A 240-nucleotide genomic window follows, 5' to 3' on the forward strand; every position below is an offset into this window, starting at 1 on the left:
GTTGCCGCGGCGGCCGCCAGATGGCTCCGCCTCCGCCCCTGGGCCGAAGGAAAACAAAAATGGCGACGCTGAGCTCCCTCCAGGACCGCATCCAAGGCATCGGGACGCGACTGCAGGCCGAGAATGAGTCCAATTCGCGCGACAGGATCAGCACCGCCTTAAACCTGGACTTCACGCGGAGCAGGCCGGGGTCGGAGAGGAAGCCCAAGACGCGTGAGTGGGGGTTTAGGGAGGTTTAAT

At 63.8% G+C, this 240-nt stretch overlaps 1 protein-coding gene across 1 annotated transcript in view; it reads left to right on the forward strand.

Annotated features, from left to right (window-relative positions):
* Positions 1–20: 20 nt before the first annotated feature.
* LOC119591241 (dual specificity mitogen-activated protein kinase kinase 7-like) overlaps positions 21–240 on the forward strand; it is a 9033-nt gene continuing 8813 nt past the window's right edge. The window contains exon 1 of the mRNA XM_037939947.1: positions 21–213. Within this exon, the coding sequence (XP_037795875.1) occupies positions 21–213 (193 nt within the window). The remainder of the gene's footprint in view (positions 214–240) is intronic.

Source organism: Penaeus monodon, chromosome 28, assembly GCF_015228065.2.
Source record: "Penaeus monodon isolate SGIC_2016 chromosome 28, NSTDA_Pmon_1, whole genome shotgun sequence".
In the NCBI taxonomy this organism is placed as follows: Eukaryota; Metazoa; Arthropoda; class Malacostraca; order Decapoda; family Penaeidae; genus Penaeus; species Penaeus monodon.